Source organism: Pristiophorus japonicus, unplaced genomic scaffold (assembly GCF_044704955.1).
Source record: "Pristiophorus japonicus isolate sPriJap1 unplaced genomic scaffold, sPriJap1.hap1 HAP1_SCAFFOLD_1036, whole genome shotgun sequence".
Classification (NCBI taxonomy): Eukaryota; Metazoa; Chordata; class Chondrichthyes; family Pristiophoridae; genus Pristiophorus; species Pristiophorus japonicus.
This window is the reverse complement of record NW_027250687.1, coordinates 63652-87952: the sequence shown is the minus strand read 5'-3', so window position 1 is coordinate 87952 and position 24301 is coordinate 63652. Positions and strand designations below refer to the sequence as shown.

Below are 24301 nucleotides of genomic sequence, written 5' to 3'. Positions count from 1 at the left end.
CTCCCTCAGGAAGGTATCTGTACACTGACTGGTGTCTCTCAGTCCCCTCTCCCTCAGGGAGCTACCTGTATACTGACTGGTGTCTCTCAGTCTCTCCCTCATGGAGATATTTGTACACTGACTGGTGTCTCTCAGTCCCCTCTCCCTCAGGGAGATATCTGTACATTGACTGGTGTCTCTCAGCCCCCTCTCCCTCAGGGGGATATCTGTACACTGACTGGTGTCTCTCAGTCCCCTCTCCCTCAGGGAGATATCTGTACACTGACTGGTGTCTCTCAGTCCCCTCTCCCTCAGGGAGATATCTGTACACTGACTGGTGTCTCTCAGTCCTTCTTGCTCAGGGAGATATCTGTACACTGACTGGTGCCTCTCAGTCCCCTCTCTCTCAGGGAGATATCTGTACACTGACTGGTGTCTCTCAGACCCTCTCTCTCAGTGAGATATCAGTACACTGACTGGTGTCTCTCAGTCCCTCTGCCTCAGGGAGATATCTGTACACTGACTGGTGTCTCTCAGTCCCCTCTCCCTCAGGGAGATATCTGTACACTGACTGGTGTCTCTCAGTCTCTCCCTCAGGAAGATATCTGCACACTGACTGGTGTCTCTCAGTCCCCTCTCCCTCAGGGAGATATCTGTACACTGACTGGTGTCTCTCAGTCTCTCCCTCAGGAAGATATCTGCACACTGACTGGTGTCTCTCAGTCCCCTCTACCTCAGGGAGATATCTGTACACTGACTGGTGTCTCTCAGTCCCCTCTCTCTCAGGGAGATATCTGTACACTGACTGGTGTCTCTCAGTCCGCTCTCTCTCAGGGAGATATCTGTACACTGACTGGTGTCTCTCAGTCCCCTCTCCCTCAGGGAGATATCTGTATACTGACTGGTGTCTCTCAGTCCCTCTCCCTCAGGGGGATATCTGTACACTGACTGGTGTCTCTCAGTCCCTCTCCCTCAGGGAGATATCTGTACACTGACTGGTGTCTCTCAGTCCCTCTCCCTCAGGGAGATATCTGTACACAGACTGGTATCTCTCAGTCCCCTGTCCCTCAGGGAGATATCTGTACACTGACTGGTGTCTCTCAGTCCCCTCTCCCTCAGGGAGATATCTGTACACTGACTGGTGTCTCTCAGCCCCCTCTCCCTCAGGGATATATCTGTACACTGACTGGTGTCTCTCAGTCCCTCTCCCTCAAAGAGATATATGTGCTCTGACTGGTGTCTCTCAGTCCCTCTCCCTCAGGGTGATATCTGTATACTGACTGGTGTCTCTCAGTCCCCTGTCCCTCAGGGAGACATCTGTATACTGACTGGTGTCTCTCATTCCCTCTCCCTCAGGGGGATATCTGTACACTGACTGGTGTCTCTCAGTCCCTCTCCCTCAGGGAGATATCTGTACACTGACTGGTGTCTCTCAGTCCCCTCTCCCTCAGGGAGATATCTGTACACTGACTGGTGTCTCTCAGTCCCTCTCCCTCAGGGAGATATCTGTATACTGACTGGTGTCTCTCAGTCCCCTCTCTCTCAGGGAGATATCTGTACACTGACTGATGGTGGTTAAGAAAGCAAATGGCATGATGGCCTTCATAGCGAGGGGATTTGAGTACAAGGGCAGGGAGGTGTTGCTACAATTGTACAGGGCCTTGGTGAGGCCACACCTGGAGTATTGTGTGCAGTTTTGGTCTCCTAACCTGAGGAAGGACATTCTTGCTATTGAGGGAGTGCAGCGAAGGTTCACCAGACTGATTCCCGGGATGGTGGGACTGACCTATCAAGAAAGACTGGATCAACTGGGCTTGTATTCACTGGAGTTCAGAAGAATGAGAGGGGACCTCATAGAAACGTTTAAAATTCTGACGGGGTTAGACAGGTTAGATGCAGGAAGAATGTTCCCAATGTTGGGGAAGTCCAGAACCAGGGGACACAGTCTAAGGATAAGAGGGAAGCCATTTAGGACCGAGATGAGGAGGAATTTCTTCACCCAGAGAGTGGTGAACCTGTGGAATTCTCTACCACAGAAAGTTGTTGAGGCCAATTCACTAAATATATTCAAAAAGGAGTTAGATGAAGTCCTTACTACTAGGGGAATCAAGGGGTATGGTGAGAAAGCAGGAATGGGGTACTGAAGTTGCATGTTCAGCCATGAACTCATTGAATGGTGGTGCAGGCTAGAAGGGCCGAATGGCCTACTCCTGCACCTATTTTCTATGTTTCTATGTTTCTATGTTTCTCAGTCCCTCTCCCTCTGGGAGATGTCTGTACACTGACCGGTGTGTCTCAGTCCCCTCTGCCGCAGGGAGATATCTGTACACTGACTGGTGTCTCTCAGTCCCCTCTCCCTCAGGGAGATATCTGTACACTGACTGGTGTCTCTCAGTCCCCTCTCCCTCAGGGAGATATCTGTACACTGACTGGTGTCTCTCAGTCCCCTCTCCCTCAGGGAGATATCTGTACACTGACTGGTGTCTCTCAGTCCCCTCTCTCTCAGGGATATATCTGTACACTGACTGGTGTCTCTCAGTCCCACTCCCTCAGGGAGATATCTGTATACTGACTGGTGTCTCTCAGTCCCTCTGCCTCAGGGAGATACCTGTACACTGACTGGTGTCTCTCAGTCCCCTCTCCCTCAGGGGGATATCTGTACACTGACTGGTGTCTCTCAGTCCCTCTCCCTCAGGGAGATATCTGTACACTGACTGGTGTCTCTCAGTCCCTCTCCCTCAGGGAGATATCTGTACACAGACTAGTATCTCTCAGTCCCTCTCCCTCAGGGAGATATCTGTACACTGACTGGTGTCTCTCAGTCCCCTCTCCCTCAGGGAGATATCTGTACACTGACTGGTGTCTCTCAGTCCCCTCTGCCTCAGGGATATATCTGTGCACTGACTGGTGTCTCTCAGTCCCTCTCCCTTCGGGAGATATATGTACACTGACTGGTGTCTCTCAGTCCCTCTGCCACTGGGAGATATCTGAATACTGACTGGTGTCTCTCAGTCCCTCTCCCTCAGGGGGATATCTGTACACTGACTGATGTCTCTCAGTCCCTCTCCCTCAGGGAGATATCTGTACACTGACCTGTGTCTCTCAGTCCCCTCTCCCTCAGGGAGATATCTGTACATTGACTGGTGTCTCACAATCCCTCTGCCTCAGGGAGATCTCTGTATAGTGACTAATGTCTCTCAGTCCCTCTCCCTCAGGGAGATATGTGTACACTGACTGGTGTCTCTCAGTCCCTATCCCTAAGGCGGATATCTATACATTGACTGGTGTTTCTCAGTCCCTCTCCCTCAGGGAGATATCTGTACATTGACTGGTGTCTCTCAGTCCCTCTCCCTCAGGGAGATATCTGTACACTGACTGGTGTCTCTCAGTCTCTCTCCCTCAGGGAGATATCTGTACACTGACTGGTGTCTCTCAGTCCCCTCTCCCTCAGGGAGATATCTGTACACTGACTGGTGTCTCTCAGTCCTCTCTCCCTCAGGGAGATATCTGTACACTGATTGGTGTCTCTCAGTCCCTCTCCCTCAGGCAGATATCTGTATATTGACTGGTGTCTCCCAGTCCCTCTGCGTCAGGGAGATATCTGTACATTGACTGGTGTCTCTCAGTCCCTCTCTCTCAGGGAGATATCTGTACACTGACTGGTGTCTCTCAGTCCCTCTCTCTCAGGGAGATATCTGTACACTGACTGGTGTCTCTCAGTCCCCTCTCCCTCAGGGAGATATCTGTACATTGACTGGTGTCTCTCAGTCGCACTCCCTCAGGGAGATATCTGTGCACTGACTGGTGTCTCTCAGTCCTCTGTTCCTCAGGGAGATATCTGTACACTGACTGGTGTCTCTCAGTCCCTTTCCCTCAGGAAGATATCTGTACATTGACTGGTGTCTATCAGTTCCTCTGCCTCAGGGAGATCTCTGTACATTGACTGGTGTCTCTATGTCGCTCTCCCTCAGGGAGATACCTGTACACTGACCTGTGTCTCTCAGTCCCCTCACCCTCAGGGGGATATCTGTACATTGACTGGTGTCTCTCAGTCCCTCTCCCTCAGGGGGATATCTGTACACTGACCGGTGACTCTTAGTCATCTGTTCCTCAAGGAGATATCTGTACACTGACTGGTGTCTCTCAGTCCCCTCTCCCTCAGGGAGCTACCTGTATACTGACTGGTGTCTCTCAGTCTCTCCCTCAGGGAGCTACCTGTATACTGACTGGTGTCTCTCAGTCTCTCCCTCAGGGAGATATTTGTGCACTCACTGGTGTCTCTCAGTCCCCTCTCCCTCAGGGAGATATCTGTACACTGACTGGTGTCTCTCAGTCCTTCTTGCCCAGGGAGATATCTGTACACTGACTGGTGTCTCTCAGTCCCCTCTCTCTCAGGGAGATATCTGTACACTGACTGGTGTCTCTCAGACCCTCTCTCTCAGTGAGATATCTGTACACTGACTGGTGTCTCTCAGTCCCTCTCCCTCAGGGGGATATCTGTCCACTGACTGGTGTCTCTCAGTCCCCTCTCCCTCAGCGAGATATCTGTACACTGATTGGTGTCTCTCAGTCCCTCTCCCTCAGGGGGATATCTGTACTCTGACTGGTGTCTCTCAGTCCCTCTCCCTCAGGAAGATATCTATACACTGTCTGGTGTCTCTCAGTCCCCTCTCCCTCAGGGAGATATCTGTACACTGACTGGTGTCTCTCAGTCCCCTCTCCCTCAGGGAGATATCTGTACACTGACTGGTGTCTCTCAGTCCCTCTGCCTCTGGGAGATGTCTGTACACTGACCGGTGTGTCTCAGTCCCCTCTGCCTCAGGGAGATATCTGTACACTGACTGGTGTCTCTCAGTCCCCTCTCCCTCAGGGAGATATCTGTACACTGACTGGTGTCTCTCAGTCCGCTCTCTCTCAGGGAGATATCTGTACACTGACTGGTGTCTCTCAGTCCCCTCTCCCTCAGGGAGATATCTGTATACTGACTGGTGTCTCTCAGTCCCTCACCCTCAGGGGGATATCAGTACACTGACTGGTGTCTCTCAGTCCCTCTCCCTCAGGGAGATATCTGTACACTGACTGGTGTCTCTCAGTCCCTCTCCCTCAGTGAGATATCTGTACACAGACTGGTATCTCTCAGTCCCCTGTCCCTCAGGGAGATATCTGTACACTGACTGGTGTCTCTCAGTCCCCTCTCCCTCAGGGAGATATCTGTACACTGACTGGTGTCTCTCAGCCCCCTCTCCCTTAGGGATATATCTGTATACTGACTGGTGTCTCTCAGTCCCTCTGCCTCAGGGAGATACCTGTACATTGACTGGTGTCTCTCAGTCCCTCTCCCTCAGGGAGATATCTGTACACTGACTGGTGTCTCTCAGTCCCTCTCCCTCAGGGAGATATCTGTACACAGACTGGTATCTCTCAGTCCCTCTCCCTCAGGGAGATATCTGTACACTGACTGGTGTCTCTCAGTCCCCTCTCCCTCAGGGAGATATCTGTACACTGACTGGTGTCTCTCAGTCCCCTCTGCCTCAGGGATATATCTGTACACTGACTGGTGTCTCTCAGTCCCTCTCCCTTCGGGAGATATATGTACACTGACTGGTGTCTCTCAGTCCCTCTCCCTCAGGGTGATATCTGAATACTGACTGGTGTCTCTCAGTCCCTCTCCCTCAGGGGGATATCTGTACACTGACTGAGGTCTCTCAGTCCCTCTCCCTCAGGGAGATATCTGTACACTGACCTGTGTCTCTCAGTCCCCTCTCCCTCAGGGAGATATCTGTACATTGACTGGTGTCTCTCAGTCCCTCTGCCTCAGGGAGATCTCTGTATAGTGACTAATGTCTCTCAGTCCCTCTCCCTCAGGGAGATATGTGTACACTGACTGGTGTCTCTCAGTCCCTATCCCTAAGGCGGATATCTATACATTGACTGGTGTCTCTCAGTCCCTCTGCGTCAGGGAGATATCTGTACATTGACTGGTGTCTCTCAGTCCCCTCTCCCTCAGGGAGATATCTGTACACTGACTGGTGTCTCTCAGTCCCCTCTCCCTCAGGGTGTTATCTGAACACTGACTGGTGTCTCTCAGTCTCTCTCCCTCAGGGAGATAACTGTACACTGACTGGTGTCTCTCAGTCCCCTCTCCCTCAGGGAGATATCTGTACACTGACTGGTGTCTCTCAGTCCCCTCTCCCTCAGGGAGATATCTGTACACTGATTGGTGTCTCTCAGTCCCTCTCCCTCTGGGAGATATCTGTACACTGACTGGTGTCTCTCAGTCCCCTCTTCCTCAGTGAGATATCTGTACACTGACTGGTGTCTCTCAGTCCCCTCTCCCTCAGGGAGATATCTGTACACTGACTGGTGTCTCTCAGCCCCCTCTCCCTCAGGGATATATCTGTACACTGACTGGTGTCTCTCAGTCCCTCTCCCTCAGGGAGATATATGTGCTCTGACTGGTGTCTCTCAGTCCCTCTCCCTCAGGGTGATATCTGTATACTGACTGGTGTCTCTCAGTCCCCTGTCCCTCAGGGAGACATCTGTATACTGACTGGTGTCTCTCATTCCCTCTCCCTCAGGGGGATATCTGTACACTGACTGGTGTCTCTCAGTCCCCTCTCCCTCAGGCAGATATCTGTACACTGACTGGTGTCTCTCAGTCCCCTCTCTCTCAGGGAGATATCTGTACACTGACTGATGGCGGTTAAGAAAGCAAATGGCATGATGGCCTTCATAGCGAGGGGATTTGAGTACAAGGGCAGGGAGGTGTTGCTACAATTGTACAGGGCCTTGGTGAGGCCACACCTGGAGTATTGTGTACAGTTTTGGTCTCCTAACCTGAGGAAGGACATTCTTGCTATTGAGGGAGTGCAGCGAAGGTTCACCAGACTGATTCCCGGGATGGTGGGACTGACCTATCAAGAAAGACTGGATCAACTGGGCTTGTATTCACTGGAGTTCAGAAGAATGAGAGGGGACCTCATAGAAACGTTTAAAATTCTGACGGGGTTAGACAGGTTAGATGCAGGAAGAATGTTCCCAATGTTGGGGAAGTCCAGAACCAGGGGACACAGTCTAAGGATAAGAGGGAAGCCATTTAGGACCGAGATGAGGAGGAATTTCTTCACCCAGAGAGTGGTGAACCTGTGGAATTCTCTACCACAGAAAGTTGTTGAGGCCAATTCACGAAATATATTCAAAAAGGAGTTAGATGAAGTCCTTACTACTAGGGGAATCAAGGGGTATGGTGAGAAAGCAGGAATGGGGTACTGAAGTTGCATGTTCAGCCATGAACTCATTGAATGGCGGTGCAGGCTAGAAGGGCCGAATGGCCTACTCCTGCACCTATTTTCTATGTTTCTATATTTCTATGTTTCTCAGTCCCTCTCCCTCTGGGAGATGTCTGTACACTGACCGGTGTCTCTCAGTCCCCTGTCCCTCAGGGAGATATCTGTATACTGACTGGTGTCTCTCAGTCCCTCTCCCTCAGGGAGATATCTGTACACTGACTGGTGTCTCTCAGTCCCTCTCCCTCAGGGAGATATCTGTACACTGACTGGTGTCTCTCAGTCCCTCTCCCTCAGCGAGATATCTGTATACTGACTGGTGTCTCTCAGTCCCTCTGCCTCAGGGAGATACCTGTACACTGACTGGTGTCTCTCAGTCCCCTCTCCCTCAGGGGGATATCTGTACACTGACTGGTGTCTCTCAGTCCCTCTCCCTCAGGGAGATATCTGTACACTGACTGGTGTCTCTCAGTCCCTCTCCCTCAGGGAGATATCTGTACACAGACTGGTATCTCTCAGTCCCTCTCCCTCAGGGAGATATCTGTACACTGACTGGTGTCTCTCAGTCCCCTCTCCCTCAGGGAGATATCTGTACACTGACTGGTGTCTCTCAGTCCCCTCTGCCTCAGGGATATATCTGTACACTGACTGGTGTCTCTCAGTCCCTCTCCCTTCGGGAGATATATGTACACTGACTGGTGTCTCTCAGTCCCTCTCCCTCAGGGTGATATCTGAATACTGACTGGTGTCTCTCAGTCCCTCTCCCTCAGGGGGATATCTGTACACTGACTGATGTCTCTCAGTCCCTCTCCCTCAGGGAGATATCTGTACACTGACCTGTGTCTCTCAGTCCCCTCTCCCTCAGGGAGATATCTGTACATTGACTGGTGTCTCTCAGTCCCTCTGCCTCAGGGAGATCTCTGTATAGTGACTAATGTCTCTCAGTCCCTCTCCCTCAGGGAGATATGTGTACACTGAATGGTGTCTCTCAGTCCCCTCTCCCTCAGGGAGATATCTGTACACTGACTGGTGTCTCTCAGTCCCCTCTCCCTCAGGGAGATATCTGTACACTGATTGGTGTCTCTCAGTCCCTCTCCCTCTGGGAGATATCTGTACACTGACTGGTGTCTCTCAGTCCCCTCTTCCTCAGGGAGATATCTGTACACTGACTGGTGTCTCTAAGTCCCTCTCTCTCAGGGAGACATCTGTACACTGACTTGGTGTCTCTCAGTCCCCTCTCCCTCGGCAAGATATCTGTACATTGACTGGTGTCTCTCAGTCGCACTCCCTCAGGGAGATATCTGTGCACTGACTGGTGTCTCTCAGTCCTCTGTTCCTCAGGGAGATATCTGTACACTGACTGGTGTCTCTCAGTCCCTTTCCCTCAGGAAGATATCTGTACATTGACTGGTGTCTATCAGTTCCTCTGCCTCAGGGAGATATCTGTACATTGACTGGTGTCTCTATGTCGCTCTCCCTCAGGGAGACACCTGTACACTGACTGGTGTCTCTCAGTCCATCTCCGTCAGCGAGATATCTGTACACTGACCGGTGTCTCTCAGTCCCTCTCCCTCAGGGAGATATCTGTACACTGACTGGTGTCTCTCAGTCCCTCTCCCTCAGGAAGATATCTGTACACTGACTGGTGTCTCTCAGTCCCTCTCCCTCAGGAAGATATCTGTACACTGACTGGTGTCTCTCAGTCCCCTCTCCCTCAGGGAGCTACCTGTATACTGACTGGTGTCTCTCAGTCTCTCCCTCAGGGAGCTACCTGTATACTGACTGGTGTCTCTCAGTCTCTCCCTCAGGGAGATATTTGTACACTGACTGGTGTCTCTCAGTCCCCTCTCCCTCAGGGAGATATCTGTACACTGACTGGTGTCTCTCAGTCCCTCTCCCTCAGGGAGATATCTGTACACTGACTGGTGTCTCTCAGTCCCCTCTCTCTCAGGGAGATATCTGTACACTGACTGGTGTCTCTCAGACCCTCTCCCTCAGGGGGATATCTGTACTCTGACTGGTGTCTCTCAGTCCCCTCTCTCTCAGGGAGATATCTGTACACTGACTGGTGTCTCTCAGACCCTCTCCCTCAGGGGGATATCTGTACTCTGACTGGTGTCTCTCAGTCCCTCTCCCTCAGGGAGATATCTGTATACTGACTGGTGTCTCTCAGTCCCCTCTCTCTCAGGGAGATATCTGTGCACTGACTGGTGTCTCTCAGTCCCTCTGCCTCTGGGAGATGTCTGTACACTGACTGGTGTCTCTCAGTCCCCTTTCCCTCAGGGAGATATCTGTACACTGACTGGTGTCTCTCAGTCCCCTCTCTCTCAGGGATATATCTGTACACTGACCGGTGTCTCTCAGTCCCCTGTCCCTCAGGGAGATATCTGTTTACTGACTGGTGTCTCTCAGTCCCTCTCCCTCAGGGAGATATCTGTACACTGACTGGTGTCTCTCAGTCCCCTCTCCCTCAGGGAGATATCTGTACACTGACTGGTGTCTCTCAGTCCCTCTCCCTCAGGGAGATATCTGTACACTGACTGGTGTCTCTCAGTCCCTCTCCCTCAGGGAGATATCTGTACACTGACTGGTGTCTCTCAGTCCCCTCTCCCTCAGGGAGATATCTGTACACTGACTGGTGTCTCTCAGTCCCTCTGCCTCTGGGAGATGTCTGTACACTGACCGGTGTGTCTCAGTCCCCTCTGCCTCAGGGAGATATCTGTACACTGACTGGTGTCTCTCAGTCCCCTCTCCCTCAGGGAGATATCTGTACACTGACTGGTGTCTCTCAGTCCGCTCTCTCTCAGGGAGATATCTGTACACTGACTGGTGTCTCTCAGTCCCCTCTCCCTCAGGGAGATATCTGTAGACTGACTGGTGTCTCTCAGTCCCTCTCCCTCAGGGGGATATCAGTACACTGACTGGTGTCTCTCAGTCCCTCTCCCTCAGGGAGATATCTGTACACTGACTGGTGTCTCTCAGTCCCTCTCCCTCAGGGAGATATCTGTACACAGACTGGTATCTCTCAGTCCCCTGTCCCTCAGGGAGATATCTGTACACTGACTGGTGTCTCTCAGTCCCCTCTCCCTCAGGGAGATATCTGTACACTGACTGGTGTCTCTCAGCCCCCTCTCCCTTAGGGATATATCTGTACACTGACTGGTGTCTCTCAGTCCCTCTCCCTCAGGGAGATATATGTGCTCTGACTGGTGTCTCTCAGTCCCTCTCCCTCAGGGTGATATCTGTATACTGACTGGTGTCTCTCAGTCCCCTGTCCCTCAGGGAGACATCTGTATACTGACTGGTGTCTCTCATTCCCTCTCCCTCAGGGGGATATCTGTACACTGACTGGTGTCTCTCAGTCCCTCTCCCTCAGGGAGATATCTGTACACTGACTGGTGTCTCTCAGTCCCCTCTACCTCAGGGAGATATCTGTACACTGACTGGTGTCTCTCAGTCCCTCTCCCTCAGGGAGATATCTGTATACTGACTGGTGTCTCTCAGTCCCCTCTCTCTCAGGGAGATATCTGTACACTGACTGATGGCGGTTAAGAAAGCAAATGGCATGATGGCCTTCATAGCGAGGGGATTTGAGTACAAGGGCAGGGAGGTGTTGCTACAATTGTACAGGGCCTTGGTGAGGCCACACCTGGAGTATTGTGTACAGTTTTGGTCTCCTAACCTGAGGAAGGACATTCTTGCTATTGAGGGAGTGCAGCGAAGGTTCACCAGACTGATTCCCGGGATGGTGGGACTGACCTATCAAGAAAGACTGGATCAACTGGGCTTGTATTCACTGGAGTTCAGAAGAATGAGAGGGGACCTCATAGAAACGTTTAAAATTCTGACGGGGTTAGACAGGTTAGATGCAGGAAGAATGTTCCCAATGTTGGGGAAGTCCAGAACCAGGGGACACAGTCTAAGGATAAGAGGGAAGCCATTTAGGACCGAGATGAGGAGGAATTTCTTCACCCAGAGAGTGGTGAACCTGTGGAATTCTCTACCACAGAAAGTTGTTGAGGCCAATTCACTAAATATATTCAAAAAGGAGTTAGATGAAGTCCTTACTACTAGGGGAATCAAGGGGTATGGTGAGAAAGCAGGAATGGGGTACTGAAGTTGCATGTTCAGCCATGAACTCATTGAATGGCGGTGCAGGGTAGAAGGGTCGAATGGCCTACTCCTGCACCTATTTTCTATGTTTCTATGTTTCTATGTTTCTCAGTCCCTCTCCCTCTGGGAGATGTCTGTACACTGACCGGTGTGTCTCAGTCCCCTCTGCCGCAGGGAGATATCTGTACACTGACTGGTGTCTCTCAGTCCCCTCTCCCTCAGGGAGATATCTGTACACTGACTGGTGTCTCTCAGTCCCCTCTCCCTCAGGGAGATATCTGTACACTGACTGGTGTCTCTCAGTCCCCTCTCCCTCAGGGAGATATCTGTACACTGACTGGTATCTCTCAGTCCCCTCTCTCTCAGGGATATATCTGTACACTGACCGGTGTCTCTCAGTCCCCTGTCCCTCAGGGAGATATCTGTATACTGACTGGTGTCTCTCAGTCCCTCTCCCTCAGGGAGATATCTGTACACTGACTGGTGTCTCTCAGTCCCCTCTCCCTCAGGGAGATATCTGTACACTGACTGGTGTCTCTCAGTCCCTCTCCCTCAGGGAGATATCTGTGCACTGACTGGTGTCTCTCAGTCCCTCTCCCTCAGGGAGATATCTGTACACTGACTGGTGTCTCTCAGTCCCCTCTCCCTCAGGGAGATATCTGTACACTGACTGGTGTCTCTCAGTCCCTCTGCCTCTGGGAGATGTCTGTACACTGACCGGTGTGTCTCAGTCCCCTCTGCCTCAGGGAGATATCTGTACACTGACTGGTGTCTCTCAGTCCCCTCTCCCTCAGGGAGATATCTGTACACTGACTGGTGTCTCTCAGTCCGCTCTCTCTCAGGGAGATATCTGTACACTGACTGGTGTCTCTCAGTCCCCTCTCCCTCAGGGAGATATCTGTATACTGACTGGTGTCTCTCAGTCCCTCTCCCTCAGGGGGATATCAGTACACTGACTGGTGTCTCTCAGTCCCTCTCCCTCAGGGAGATATCTGTACACTGTCTGGTGTCTCTCAGTCCCTCTCCCTCAGGGAGATATCTGTACACAGACTGGTATCTCTCAGTCCCCTGTCCCTCAGGGAGATATCTGCACACTGACTGGTGTCTCTCAGTCCCCTCTCCCTCAGGGAGATATCTGTACACTGACTGGTGTCTCTCAGCCCCCTCTCCCTTAGGGATATATCTGTACACTGACTGGTGTCTCTCAGTCCCTCTCCCTCAGGGAGATATATGTGCTCTGACTGGTGTCTCTCAGTCCCTCTCCCTCAGGGTGATATCTGTATACTGACTGGTGTCTCTCAGTCCCCTGTCCCTTAGGGAGACATCTGTATACTGACTAGTGTCTCTCATTCCCTCTCCCTCAGGGGGATATCTGTACACTGACTGGTGTCTCTCAGTCCCTCTCCCTCAGGGAGATATCTGTACACTGACTGGTGTCTCTCAGTCCCCTCTCCCTCAGGGAGATATCTGTACACTGACTGGTGTCTCTCAGTCCCTCTCCCTCAGGGAGATATCTGGAAACTGACTGGTGTCTCTCAGTCCCCTCTCTCTCAGGGAGATATCTGTACACTGACTGATGGCGGTTAAGAAAGCAAATGGCATGATGGCCTTCATAGCGAGGGGATTTGAGTACAAGGGCAGGGAGGTGTTGCTACAATTGTACAGGGCCTTGGTGAGGCCACACCTGGAGTATTGTGTACAGTTTTGGTCTCCTAACCTGAGGAAGGACATTCTTGCTATTGAGGGAGTGCAGCGAAGGTTCACCAGACTGATTCCCGGGATGGTGGGACTGACCTATCAAGAAAGACTGGATCAACTGGACTTGTATTCACTGGAGTTCAGAAGAATGAGAGGGGACCTCATAGAAACGTTTAAAATTCTGACGGGGTTAGACAGGTTAGATGCAGGAAGAATGTTCCCAATGTTGGGGAAGTCCAGAACCAGGGGACACAGTCTAAGGATAAGAGGGAAGCCATTTAGGACCGAAATGAGGAGGAATTTCTTCACCCAGAGAGTGGTGAACCTGTGGAATTCTCCACCACAGAAAGTTGTTGAGGCCAATTCACTAAATATATTCAAAAAGGAGTTAGATGAAGTCCTTACTACTAGGGGAATCAAGGGGTATGGTGAGAAAGCAGGAATGGGGTACTGAAGTTGCATGTTCAGCCATGAACTCATTGAATGGCGGTGCAGGCTAGAAGGGCCGAATGGCCTACTCCTGCACCTATTTTCTATGTTTCTATGTTTCTATGTTTCTCAGTCCCTCTCCCTCTGGGAGATGTCTGTACACTGACCGGTGTGTCTCAGTCCCCTCTGCCGCAGGGAGATATCTGTACACTGACTGGTGTCTCTCAGTCCCCTCTCCCTCAGGGAGATATCTGTACACTGACTGGTGTCTCTCAGTCCCCTCTCCCTCAGGGAGATATCTGTACACTGACTGGTGTCTCTCAGTCCCCTCTCCCTCAGGGAGATATCTGTACACTGACTGGTGTCTCTCAGTCCTCTCTCTCAGTGATATATCTGTACACTGACCGGTGTCTCTCAGTCCCCTGTCCCTCAGGGAGATATCTGTATACTGACTGGTGTCTCTCAGTCCCTCTCCCTCAGGGAGATATCTGTACACTGACTGGTGTCTCTCAGTCCCCTCTCCCTCAGGGAGATATCTGTACACTGACTGGTGTCTCTCAGTCCCTCTCCCTCAGGGAGATATCTGTACACTGACTGGTGTCTCTCAGTCCCCTCTCCCTCAGGGAGATATCTGTACACTGACTGGTGTCTCTCAGTCCCTCTGCCTCAGGGAGATATCTGTACACTGACTGGTGTCTCTCAGTCCCCTCTCCCTCAGGGAGATATCTGTACACTGACTGGTGTCTCTCAGTCCCCTCTCCCTCAGGGAGATATCTGTACACTGACTGGTGTCTCTCAGTACCTCTGCCTCTGGGAGATGTCTGTACACTGACCGGTGTGTCTCAGTCCCCTCTCTCTCAGGGAGATATCTGTACACTGACTGGTGTCTCTCAGTCCCCTCTCCCTCAGGGAGATATCTGTACACTGACTGGTGTCTCTCAGTCCGCTCTCTCTCAGGGAGATATCTGTACACTGACTGGTGTCTCTCAGTCCCCTCTCCCTCAGGGAGATATCTGTATACTGACTGGTGTCTCTCAGTCCCTCTCCCTCAGGGGGATATCAGTACACTGACTGGTGTCTCTCAGTCCCTCTCCCTCAGGGAGCTATCTGTACACTGACTGGTGTCTCTCAGTACCTCTCCCTCAGGGAGATATCTGTACACTGACTGGTGTCTCTCAGTCCCCTCTCCCTCAGGGAGATATCTGTACACTGACTGGTGTTTCTCAGTCCCTCTCCCTCAGGGAGATATCTGTACACTGACTGGTGTCTCTCAGTCCCCTCTCCCTCAGGGAGATATCTGTACACTGACTGGTGTCTCTCAGTCCCTCTCCCTCAGGGAGATATCTGTACACTGACTGGTGTCTCTCAGTCCCTCTGCCTCTGGGAGATGTCTGTACACTGACCGGTGTGTCTCAGTCCCCTCTGCCTCAGGGAGATATCTGTACACTGACTGGTGTCTCTCAGTCCCCTCTCCCTCAGGGAGATATCTGTACACTGACTGGTGTCTCTCAGTCCGCTCTCTCTCAGGGAGATATCTGTACACTGACTGGTGTCTCTCAGTCCCCTCTCCCTCAGGGAGATATCTGTATACTGACTGGTGTCTCTCAGTCCCTCTCCCTCAGGGGGATATCTGTACACTGACTGGTGTCTCTCAGTCCCTCTCCCTCAGGGAGATATCTGTACACTGACTGGTGTCTCTCAGTCCCCTCTCCCTCAGGGAGATATCTGTACACTGACTGGTGTCTCTCAGTCCCTCTGCCTCAGGGAGATATCTGTACACTGACTGGTGTCTCTCAGTCCCCTCTCCCTCAGGGAGATATCTGTACACTGACTGGTGTCTCTCAGTCCCCTCTCCCTCAGGGAGATATCTGCACACTGACTGGTGTCTCTCAGTACCTCTGCCTCTGGGAGATGTCTGTACACTGACCGGTGTGTCTCAGTCCCCTCTCCCTCAGGGAGATATCTGTACACTGACTGGTGTCTCTCAGTCCCCTCTCCCTCAGGGAGATATCTGTACACTGACTGGTGTCTCTCAGTCCGCTCTCTCTCAGGGAGATATCTGTACACTGACTGGTGTCTCTCAGTCCCCTCTCCCTCAGGGAGATATCTGTATACTGACTGGTGTCTCTCAGTCCCTCTCCCTCAGGGAGATATCTGTACACTGACTGGTGTCTCTCAGTCCCCTCTCCCTCAGGGAGATATCTGTACACTGACTGGTGTCTCTCAGTCCCTCTCCCTCAGGGAGATATCTGTACACTGACTGGTGTCTCTCAGTCCCCTCTCCCTCAGGGAGATATCTGTACACTGACTGGTATCTCTCAGTCCCTCTGCCTCAGGGAGATATCTGTACACTGACTGGTGTCTCTCAGTCCCTCTCCCTCAGGGAGATATCTGTACACTGACTGGTGTCTCTCAATCCCCTCTCCCTCAGGGAGATATCTGTACACTGACTGGTGTCTCTCAGTCCCTCTGCCTCTGGGAGATGTCTGTACACTGACCGGTGTGTCTCAGTCCCCTCTGCCTCAGGGAGATATCTGTACACTGACTGGTGTCTCTCAGTCCCCTCTCCCTCAGGGAGATATCTGTACACTGACTGGTGTCTCTCAGTCCGCTCTCTCTCAGGGAGATATCTGTACACTGACTGGTGTCTCTCAGTCCCCTCTCCCTCAGGGAGATATCTGTATACTGACTGGTGTCTCTCAGTCCCTCTCCCTCAGGGGGATATCAGTACACTGACTGGTGTCTCTCAGTCCCTCTCCCTCAGGGAGATATCTGTACACTGACTGGTGTCTCTCAGTCCCTCTCCCTCAGGGAGATATCTGTACACAGACTGGTATCTCTCAGTCCCCTGTCCCTCAGGGAGATATCTGTACACTGACTGGTGTCTCTCAGTCCCCTCTCCCTCAGGGAGATATCTGCACACTGACTGGTGTCTCTCAGCCCCCTCTCCCTTCGGGATATATCTGCACACTGACTGGTGTCTCTCAGTCCCTCTCCCTCAGGGAGATATATGTGCTCTGACTGGTGTCTCTCAGTCCCTCTCCCTCAGGGTGATATCTGTATACTGACTGGTGTCTCTCAGTCCCCTGTCCCTCAGGGAGACATCTGTATACTGACTGGTGTCTCTCATTCCCTCTCCCTCAGGGGGATATCTGTACACTGACTGGTGTCTCTCAGTCCCTCTCCCTCAGGGAGATATCTGTACACTGACTGGTGTCTCTCAGTCCCCTCTCCCTCAGGGAGATATCTGTACACTGACTGGTGTCTCTCAGTCCCTCTCCCTCAGGGAGATATCTGTATACTGACTGGTGTCTCTCAGTCCCCTCTCTCTCAGGGAGATATCTGTACACTGACTGATGGCGGTTAAGAAAGCAAATGGCATGATGGCCTTCATAGCGAGGGGCTTTGAGTACAAGGGCAGGGAGGTGTTGCTACAATTGTACAGGGCCTTGGTGAGGCCACACCTGGAGTATTGTGTGCAGTTTTGGTCTCCTAACCTGAGGAAGGACATTCTTGCTATTGAGGGAGTGCAGCGAAGGTTCACCAGACTGATTCCCGGGATGGTGGGACTGACCTATCAAGAAAGACTGGATCAACTGGGCTTGTATTCACTGGAGTTCAGAAGAATGAGAGGGGACCTCATAGAAACGTTTAAAATTCTGACGGGGTTAGACAGGTTAGATGCAGGAAGAATGTTCCCAATGTTGGGGAAGTCCAGAACCAGGGGACACAGTCTAAGGATAAGAGGGAAGCCATTTAGGACCGAGATGAGGAGGAATTTCTTCACCCAGAGAGTGGTGAACCTGTGGAATTCTCTACCACAGAAAGTTGTTGAGGCCAATTCACTAAATATATTCAAAAAGGAGTTAGATGAAGTCCTTACTACTAGGGGAATCAAGGGGTATGGTGAGAAAGCAGGAATGGGGTACTGAAGTTGCATGTTCAGCCATGAACTCATTGAATGGCGGTGCAGGCTAGAAGGGCCGAATGGCCTACTCCTGCACCTATTTTCTATGTTTCTATGTTTCTATGTTTCTCAGTCCCTCTCCCTCAGGGAGATATCTGTGCACTGACTGGTGTCTCTCAGTCCATCTCTGTCAGGGAGATATCTGTACACTGACTGGTGTCTCTCAGTCCTCTGTTCCTGAGGGAGATATCTGTACACTGACTGGTGTCTCTCAGTCCCTCTGCCTCAGGGAGATATCAGTACATTGACTGGTGTCTCTCAGTCCCTCTGCCTCAGGAAGATATCTGTACACTGACCTGTGTCTCTCAGTCCCCTCTCCCTCAGGGAGATATCTGTACACTGACTGGTGTCTCTCAGTCCCACACACAGAGCATGTGGTGAATTGCCAGCAGTGACAGGTACTTACCCCCGAGAGGTGCATCTCAGCCTCCGCTTCACGACTCGCTCCAGCAGCCCTCTCAACAGTGATGTCAGGTCTGGAGAAAAGGAGACCGAGAGATCGAGGGGCTTGGAGAGCAAGGAGAGAGAGAGGGAGAGAGAGAGAGAGAGAATAAGTGAGAGAGAGAGAATGAGTGAGAGAGGGAGTGAGAGTGACGGAGAGAGAGTCGGAGAGAGAAAAGGGGAGAGAGATACGGAGAGAGAAGCAGAGAGGGAGGGAGGGAGAGAGAAAGGGAGAGCGTGACGGAGAGAATGGAAGAGAGAGAGAGAGAGAGAGAGACAGAGAGAGAGACACAGAGACAGAGAGAGGCAGAGACACAGAGACAGAGAGAGACAGAGAGAGAGAGAGAGAGAGAGATGGAGAGGGAGAGAGACAGACAGTGGTAGAGTGAGGGAAAGATAGATGTGGACAGAATGAATTAGAGAGGCAGAGAGAGAGAGAGACGGAGAGAGACAGAGTGTAAAATGGAGAAAATGAAACAATGAATGAGAACAATTACAATTTCTAGCCTTATTTGGGAATGAATGGGAAGGGGTTTGTGTCCATTGGGATTGTGTACAATGGGAGTGAATGGGAAGGGGTGTGGATCCATTGGGATTATGTACAGTGGGAGTGAAAGGAAAGGGGTTTGGGTCCATTAGGATTGTGCATGGTGGGAGTGAATGGGAAGAGGTTTGGATCCATTGAGATTGTGTACAATGGGAGTGTATGGGAAGAGGTTTGGGTCCATTGGGATTGTGTACTGTGGGAGTAAATGGGAAGGGGTTTGGGTCCATTGGTATTGTGTACAATGGGAGTGAATGGGAAGGGGTGTGGGTCCATTGGGATTGTGTACAATGGGAATGAATGGGAAGGGGTTTGGGTCCATTGGGATTGTGTACAGTGGGAGTGAATGGGAAGGGGTGTGGGTCCATTGGGATTGTGCACAATGGGAGTGAATGGGAAGGGGTTTGGGTCCATTGGGATTGTGTACAGTGGGAGTGAATGGGAAGGGGTGTGGGTCCATTGGGATTGTGTACAATGGGAGTGAATGGGAAGGGGGTTTGGGTCCATTGGGATTGTGTACAATGGGAGTGAATGGGAAGGGGTTTGGGTCCATTGGGTTTGTGTACAGTGGGAGTGAATGGGAAGGGGTGTGGGTCCATTGGGATTGTGTACAATGGGAATGAATGGGAAGGGGTTTGGGTCCATTGGGATTGTGTACAGTGGGAGTGAATGGGAAGGGGTGTGGGTCCATTGGGATTGTGTACAATGGGAGTGAATGGGAAGGGGTTTGGGTCCATTGGGATTGTGTACAGTGGGAGTGAATGGGAAGGGGTGTGGGTCCATTGGGATTGTGTACAATGGGAGTGAATGGGAAGGGGGTTTGGGTCCATTGGAATTGTGTACAATTGGAGTGAATGGGAAGGGGTTTGGGTCCATTGGGTTTGTGTACAGTGGGAGTGAATGGGAAGGGGTTTGGGTCCATTGGGATTGTGTACAGTGGGAGTGAATGGGAAGGGGTTTGGGTCCATTGGGATTGTGTACAATGGGAATGAATGGGAAGGGGTTTGGGTCCATTGGGATTGTGTACAATGGGAGTGAATGGGAAGGGGTTTGGGTCCATTGGGATTGTGTACAATGGGAATGAATGGTAAGGGGTTTGGGTCCATTGGGATTGTGTACAATGGGAGTGAATGGGAAGGGGTTTGGGTCCATTGGGTTTGTGTACAGTGGGAGTGAATGGAAAGGGGTTTGGGTCCATTGGGATTGTGTACAATGGGAGTGAATGGGAAGGTGTTTGTGTCCATTGGGATTGTGTACAGTGGGAGTGAATGGGAAGGGGTTTGGGTCCATTGGGATTGTGTACAATGTGAGTGAATGGGAAAGGGTTTGGGTGTATTGGGATTGTGTACAGTGGGAGTGAATGGGAAGGGGTTTGGGTCCATTGGGATTGTGTACAGTGGGAGTGAATGGGAAGGGGTTTGGGTCCATTGGGATTGTGTACAATGGGAGTGAATGGGAAGGGGTTTGGGTCCATTGGGATTGTGTACACTGGGAGGGAATGGGAAGGGGTGTGGGTCCATTGGGATTGTGTACAGTGGGAGTGAATGGGAAGGGGTTTGCAATACTGACTTCAGACTGCACTACACAGACACACTCACTCCGCATGTGCACACACAGACACATGCACACACAGAGACAGAGAGACAGACACACAGAGAGACAGAGAGACAGACACAGACAGACAGAGAGATACACACAGTTGGTACACACACGCACATAAATTGACACACACACACTGACACACACACACATTGACACACACACACACATTGACACACACACACACTGACACACACACACATTGACACACACACACACACTGACACACACACACACTGACACACACACACACACTGACACACACACACACACTTCACCCTGAGGCCACTCGTTTCCTTACCATGGTCAGTGTGCGATGGTTAATGGTTCTTTTATCATCCGACTTGTTGAGATGAAATGGCGTGTGACTGTAGCAATCAGGAGGAGCAAGAGAGGGAGAGACACATGTTAGTGCGGGGTTACAGACGAGAAAAGTTCGAGGGTCGGGGGAGTGAGTGGGAGAGTGGGATGAGACTGGGTGAGATATTGAAGGGTGCGGGGAGTGAGTGGGAGAGTGGGATTAGACTGGGTGGGATATTAAAGGGGGAAGAGTGGGATTAGACGGGGTGGGATATTAAAGGAGGCGGGGAGTGAGGGGGAGAGTGGGATTAGGCAGGGTGGGATATTAAAAGGGGGAGTGAGTGGGAGAGTGGGATTAGACTGGGTGGGATACTAATGGGGGGAGTGAGTGGGAGAGTGGGATTAGACTGGGTGAGATATTAAAGTGTGCGGGGAGTGAGGGGGAGAGTGGGATTAGACGGGGTGGGATATTAAAGGTGCGAGAGTGGGATTAGACTGGGTGGGATATTAAAGGGGGGAGAGTGGGATTAGACAGGGTGGGATATTAAAGAGGGGAGAGTGGGATTAGACTGGGTGGGATATTAAAGGGTGGAGTGAGTGGGAGAGTGGGATTAGACTGGGTGGGATATTAAAGGTGCGAGAGTGGGATTAGACTGGGTGGGATATTAAAGGGGGGAGAGTGGGATTAGACTGGGTGGGATATTAAAGGGGGGAGTGAGTGGGAGAGTGGGATTAGACTGGGTGGGATATTAAAGGTGCGAGAGTGGGATTCGACTGGGTGGGATATTAAAGGGGGGAGAGTGGGATTAGACTGGGTGGGATATTAAAGGGGAGAGAGTGGGATTAGACTGGGTGGGATATTAAAGGGGGGAGTGAGTGGGAGAGTGGGAGTAGACTGGGTGGGATATTAAAGGTGCGAGAGTGGGATTAGACTGGGTAGGATTTTAAAGGGTACGGGGAGTGAGGTGGAGAGTGGGATTAGACTGGGTGGGATATTAAAGGGGGGAGAGTGGGATTAGACGGGGTGGGATATTAAAGGGGGGAGAATGGGATTAGACTGGGTGGGATATTAAAGGGGGGAAGTGAGTGGGAGAGTGGGATTAGACTGGGTGGGATATTAAAGGGGGGAGAGTGGGATTAGACTGGGTGGGATATTAAAGGGGAGAGAGTGGGATTAGACTGGGTGGGATATTAAAGGGGGGAGAGTGGGATTAGACTGGGTGGGATATTAAAGGGGGGAGAATGGGATTGGACAGGGTGGGATATTAAAGGGGGGAAGTGAGTGGGAGAGTGGGATTAGACTGGGTGGGATATTAAAGGGGGGAGAGTGGGATCAGACTGGGTGGGATATTAAAGGGGAGAGAGTGGGATTAGACTGGGTGGGATATTAAAGGGAGTAGGGAGTGAGAGGGAGAGTGGGATTAGACTGGGTGGATTATTAAAGGGTGTGGGGAGTGAGGAGGAGAGTGGGATTCGACTGAGTGGGATATTAAAGGGGGGAGAGTGGGATTAGACTGGGTGGGATATTAAAGGGGAGAGAGTGGGATTAGACTGGGTGGGATATTAAAGGGGAGAGAGTGGGATTAGACTGGGTGGGATATTAAAGGGAGTAGGGAGTGAGAGGGAGAGTGGGATTCGACTGGGTGGATTATTAAAGGGTGTGGGGAGTGAGGAGGAGAGTGGGATTCGACTGGGTGGGATATTAAAGGGGGGAGAGTGGGATTAGACGGGGTGGGATATTAAAGGGCGGAGTGAGTGTGAGAGTGGGATTAGACTGGGTGGGCTGTTAAAGGGGGGAGAGTGGGATTAGACGGGGTGGGATATTAAAGGGGGGAGAGTGGGATGAGACTGGTTGGGATAGTAAAGGGGGGAACGTGGGATTAGACTGGGTGGGATATTAAAGGGTGTGGGGAGTGAGGGGGAGAGTGGGAATAGACTGGGTGGGATATTAAAGGGTGTGGGGAGTGAGGGGGAGAGTGGGATCAGACTGGGTGGGATATTAAAGGGTGCTGGGAGTGAGGGGGAGAGTGGGATTAGACTGGGTGGGATATTAAAGGGTGTGGGGAGTGAGGGGGAGAGTTGGATTAGACTGGGTGGGATATTAAAGGGGGGAGTGAGGGGGAGAGTGGGATTAGACTGGATGGGATATTAAAGGGGGGAGCGAGGGGGAGAGTGGGATTAGACTGGGTGGGATATTAAAGGCTACGGGGAGTGAGAGGGAGAGTGGGATTAGACTGGGTGGGATGTTAAAAGGGGAGAGTGGGATTAGACGGGGTGGGATATTAAAGGGGGGAGTGAGTGGGAGAGTGGGATTAGACTGGGTGGGATGTTAAAAGGGGAGAGTGGGATTAGACTGGGTGAGATATTAAAGGGGGGAGTGAGTGGGAGAGTGGGATTTGACTGGGTGGGATGTTAAAGGGGGGAGAGTGGGATTAGACTGGGTGGGATATTAAAGGGTGTGGGGAGTGAGGGGGAGAGTGGGATTGGACTGGGTGGGATATTAAAGCGTGCTGGGAGTGAGGAATAGAGTGGGATTAGACTGGGTGGGGTATTAAAGTCTGTGGGGAGCGTGGGATTAGACTGGGTGGGGTATTAAAGGGTGTGGGGAGTGTGGGATTAGACTGGGTGGGGTATTAAAGTGTGTGGGGAGTGAGGGGGAGAGTGGGATTAGACTGGGTGGGATATTAAAGGGGGGAGAGTGGGATTAGACTGGGTGGGATATTAAAGTGTGTGGGGAGTGAGGGGGAGAGTGGGATTAGACTGGGTGGGATATTAAAGGGGGGAGCGAGGGGGAGAGTGGGATTAGACTGGGTGGGATATTAAAGGGGGGAGCGAGGGGGAGCGTGGGATTAGACTGGGTCGGGTATTAAAGGGTGTGGGGAGTGTGGGATTAGACTGGGTGGGGTATTAAAGGGTGTGGGGAGTGTGGGATTAGACTGGGTGGGGTATTAAAGGGTGTGGGGAGCGTGGGATTAGACTGGGTGGGATATTAAAGTGTGTGGGGAGTGAGGGGGAGAGTGGGATTAGACTGGGTGGGATATTAAAGGGGGGAGAGTGGGATTAGACTGGGTGGGATATTAAAGTGTGTGGGGAGTGAGGGGGAGAGTGGGATTAGACTGGGTAGGGTATTAAAGTGTGTGGGGAGCGTGGGTTTAGACTGGGTGGGATATTAAAGTGTGTGGAGAGTGAGGGGGAGAGTGGGATTAGACTGGGTGGGATATTAAAGTGTGTGGGGAGTGAGGGGGAGAGTGGGATTAGACTGGGTGGGATATTAAAGTGTGTGGGGAGCGTGGGATTAGACTGGGTGGGATATTAAAGTGTGTGGGGAGTGAGGGGGAGAGTGGGATTAGACTGGGTGGGATATTAAAGTGTGTGGGGAGCGTGGGATTAGACTGGGTGGGATATTAAAGTGTGTGGAGAGTGAGGGGGAGAGTGGGATTAGACTGGGTGGGATATTAAAGTGTGTGGGGAGCGTGGGATTAGACTGGGTGGGATATTAAAGTGTGTGGGGAGTGAGGGGGAGAGTGGGATTAGACTGGGTGGGACATTAAAGTGTGTGGGGAGTGAGGGGGAGAGTGGGATTAGACTGGGTGGGGTATTAAAGGGTGTGGAGAGAGTGGGATTAGACTGGGTGGGATATTAAAGTGTGTGGGGAGCGTGGGATTAGACTGGGCGGGGTATTAAAGTGTGTGGGGAGAGTGGGATTAGACTGGGTGGGATATTAAAGTGTGTGGGGAGTGAGGGGGAGAGTGGGATTAGACTGGGTGGGATACTAAAGTGTGTGGGGCGCGTGGGATTAGACTGGGTGGGATATTAAAGTGTGTGGGGAGCGTGAGATTAGACTGGGTGGGATATTAAAGTGTGTGGGGAGTGAGGGGGAGAGTGGGATTAGACTGGGTGGGATATTAAAGGGGGGAGCGAGGGAGAGAGTGGGATTAGACTGGG

At 51.7% G+C, this 24301-nt stretch overlaps 1 protein-coding gene across 1 annotated transcript in view; it reads right to left on the bottom strand.

The window, feature by feature from the left end:
* The window catches only part of LOC139241316 (beta-adrenergic receptor kinase 1-like), a gene marked incomplete at its 5' end in the record, with an annotated part of 114114 nt that overhangs the window by 28277 nt on the left and 61536 nt on the right, over positions 1-24301 (bottom strand). The window contains 2 exons of the mRNA XM_070869945.1: positions 17879-17979; positions 20358-20424. Of these exons, the coding sequence (XP_070726046.1) occupies positions 17879-17979; positions 20358-20424 (168 nt within the window). The remainder of the gene's footprint in view (positions 1-17878; positions 17980-20357; positions 20425-24301) is intronic.